The 2,725-nt window shown below is 44.2% G+C and overlaps 1 protein-coding gene across 1 annotated transcript in view; it reads left to right on the top strand.

Moving 5' to 3' along the window:
• LOC104953792 (protocadherin Fat 3-like) overlaps nucleotides 1–2,520 on the top strand; it is a gene marked incomplete at its 5' end in the record, with an annotated part of 10,400 nt that extends 7,880 nt beyond the window's left edge. The window contains 2 exons of the mRNA XM_010780798.1: nucleotides 1,422–1,736; nucleotides 2,245–2,520. Of these exons, the coding sequence (XP_010779100.1) occupies nucleotides 1,422–1,736; nucleotides 2,245–2,520 (591 nt within the window). The remainder of the gene's footprint in view (nucleotides 1–1,421; nucleotides 1,737–2,244) is intronic.
• Nucleotides 2,521–2,725: the final 205 nt, after the last annotated feature.

Genomic DNA, 2,725 nt, shown 5'->3' with positions numbered 1-2,725 from the left:
GGCAGGTGTGAAAAGAGCCGCCGAGCCGGAGCTAAACCGAAGAACCGGTTCTGAACCTGAAAAGCTCTAGCACGGAGCTTGAACCGGAGTTGCGTTGGTGTGAATGAGGTATAAGTCCTCTGTTGGTTTAGTCTTTCAGAGGCCTTCGGTGCCTCCACGTTCACGTCTTCATATCCCTGAATTGAAACCAAGCGGCAAACTCTGGGGAAGAACCGGGACGCCAATGCGGAAGTGCCTCAAACTGCAGTTCATCTAGTGGCCAGTAGGAGCAGTCTGCAGAAGGGAGCAATTTCCATAGACCCCAATGTTAAAATGCCCAACTTTAGAGCAGAATTAAACATGTTTACATCGTGGTTCAAAAAAACATATTCTCTGTATAGTTAGATCCCCCCTTCATGAATATGGATTGGGGGGGGTGAATTTTTTCTCAAGTCATCTGTTTAATTAATATTAAGCCTTAAAGCTTTTGCATAAATTAGGGCGTGGTCACTTTGATGGACATGTACATGCCTCACTGTCAGCTAACAGCAACTTGTCCACTCTGCTAGGCTACAACCAAAGAGGCTACAACGTTAGTTAGTTGTAGTTACTGTACTTGACCCTTTAGCTTTAGCCGTGTTCGTGGTGATTGTGCCTTTTAGGGAATATTGTTACAAATTCCAGACAATTAAAATGTTGTGCTGTGCGCTTGAATGTACTAACAGAACTTCCAATAAGTCTAAAATGATAATATTATACATGTCCCGTTCGCAGGTGTTTGTGTGCTTGGTAGCTTAGCTTGTTACTTATTAGCCAGCTTAGGACGTAAGCCTTTATACTATATACATTTTAGTTTATGATTCAGCCTTGGGTAAGACTTTCATAGTCTATGGCTATGACGACCATAATGCTAAACGGGAGCAAATGTTAATAGGGGACCCAATTATCCCAGTGGTGGTCTAGCTAGCCCACTGCGGCTCCGTTAGGTCCGGGGCCGGGCGGTGGAGTCCGTCTCTTCTTAACGTGTGAATGACAAGCATTAAGAATAACAAAACATAGCTAATTCTCTTGCAGATTGTCTCATTTGATTATGAATGTAACGTTTATATAGGGGAACTACACTGTTAGCAGTAACTTGGTATGCACGTATTTCATGTTAGCTTAGCTTCTTAGCCTGAGCTAGCTCTGTTTACTTCCAGTTCGGAGGCAGCAGGTCCCGCCTCGGCTCCGCCTTTTTGCCCTTATTTGGAGCAGGCGGGATTAGACTCTGACGTCGCTGTAAAGCCGTTAGTGGCCGACTCCGCCTACTAAGGGCTTCTCGGCAACTCTGCAGAATCCTATGGGTGACGTCGCGGACACGACATCCATTTATATATACAGTCTATGATTGAAACACATGTTCTGCGTGTGTATTTGTATTGAATCTGTCACTTCCCCTGCAGGTGTTGGTGTCAGACGGGGGTCCAGGAGCCAGGCAGAGCACAGTGTGGGTGATGGTTCAGGTTCTGGATGAAAACGACAACAAGCCCACGTTTCCAGAGAAGGTCTACCAGGTGAAACTCCCAGAGAGAGAGCGCAGAAAGAAGGGCGAGGCCATCTATCGGGTGTTTGCCTACGACCGCGACGATGGGCCCAACAGCGACCTCTCCTACAGCATCGTGGACGGAAACGATGACGGGAAGTTCTTCATAGACCCCAAGACTGCAGTGGTGTCTTCACGCAAGGCCTTCACTGCCGGCAGCTATGACATCCTGACTGTACGACAACCTTTAGCAGTTATTAGGAAAATGTCAGCTACATTACAAACAAAAGTTTGACTTAATATCTGAGTATCGATATTGTGATTATGATCTAATTTCACCTAAGCAGACATTTCCAGAACTAGAATCATTAGAATCAAAATACTTGAGTTATCCCAGTGGAAATGGGTTTTTGTGACTGTTGCTGATGAATAAAAGAAATGTAAATAGCAAATAAACTTTTTTTTAAATGAACTCAAGAAGTGAAAAAACGATAGACATTAGATAGACAAGATAGACATTAATATAAAATGTCCAAAAAAATATCAAATAAAATAGAAATATAATAAATATAAAGTCAATAAGTTAAAATAAGAGTGTGCAAATAGAGGTTAAATAAAATAGACATTAATAGAAAAATAAAATGTAAAATAAAAGAAGTTAAATACATTTAATTCTTAGAAATGTTGATACTTCTTTATTTGTTGTTTCAATAAATGCTTCAATCTCTCTTCCTGCTATCCAGGTCAAAGTGACAGATAACGGGCGTCCTCAGAGATCCTCCACGGCTCGCCTGCACATCGAGTGGATCCGGCGACCCCCCCCCTCCACGCTCCCCTTGCTCTTCGATGAGCAGTTCTACAATTTCACTGTCATGGAGAATGACAAGGTGTCAGAGATTGTGGGCGTGGTCTCCCTGCAGCAGAGCTCCGCCCTCGTGTGGTTTGACATCACAGGTAAACACCCCCCTGTAGGTGAGGGCGATCCTCTATCAGCCGGTGGAGAGCTGTGTGTAGTGTGAGGTAGGGCATGGTGTGTGTTGGTTTGTGTTTGAGGTGCAGCTCAGATACTGTGGCCTTGCTGCATGATCTCTGTTATGCTCTGCCCATCCCAGTCGCCACGGTGACAGCTTCTCCAGTTGTCCGGTCATGATATGGATTGAAATTGGGACTGAACAAAAAGATCTTCATGCCGTCCTGAATCTATTTTGAAGGGATGTTCCCTTT

This window comes from Notothenia coriiceps, unplaced genomic scaffold, assembly GCF_000735185.1.
Source record: "Notothenia coriiceps isolate Sejong01 unplaced genomic scaffold, NC01 NC01_scaffold00022159, whole genome shotgun sequence".
NCBI classification, from domain to species: domain Eukaryota; kingdom Metazoa; phylum Chordata; class Actinopteri; order Perciformes; family Nototheniidae; genus Notothenia; species Notothenia coriiceps.
The sequence above is the reverse complement of the archived record's forward strand: the minus strand, read 5'-3'. Positions and strand labels throughout refer to the sequence as shown.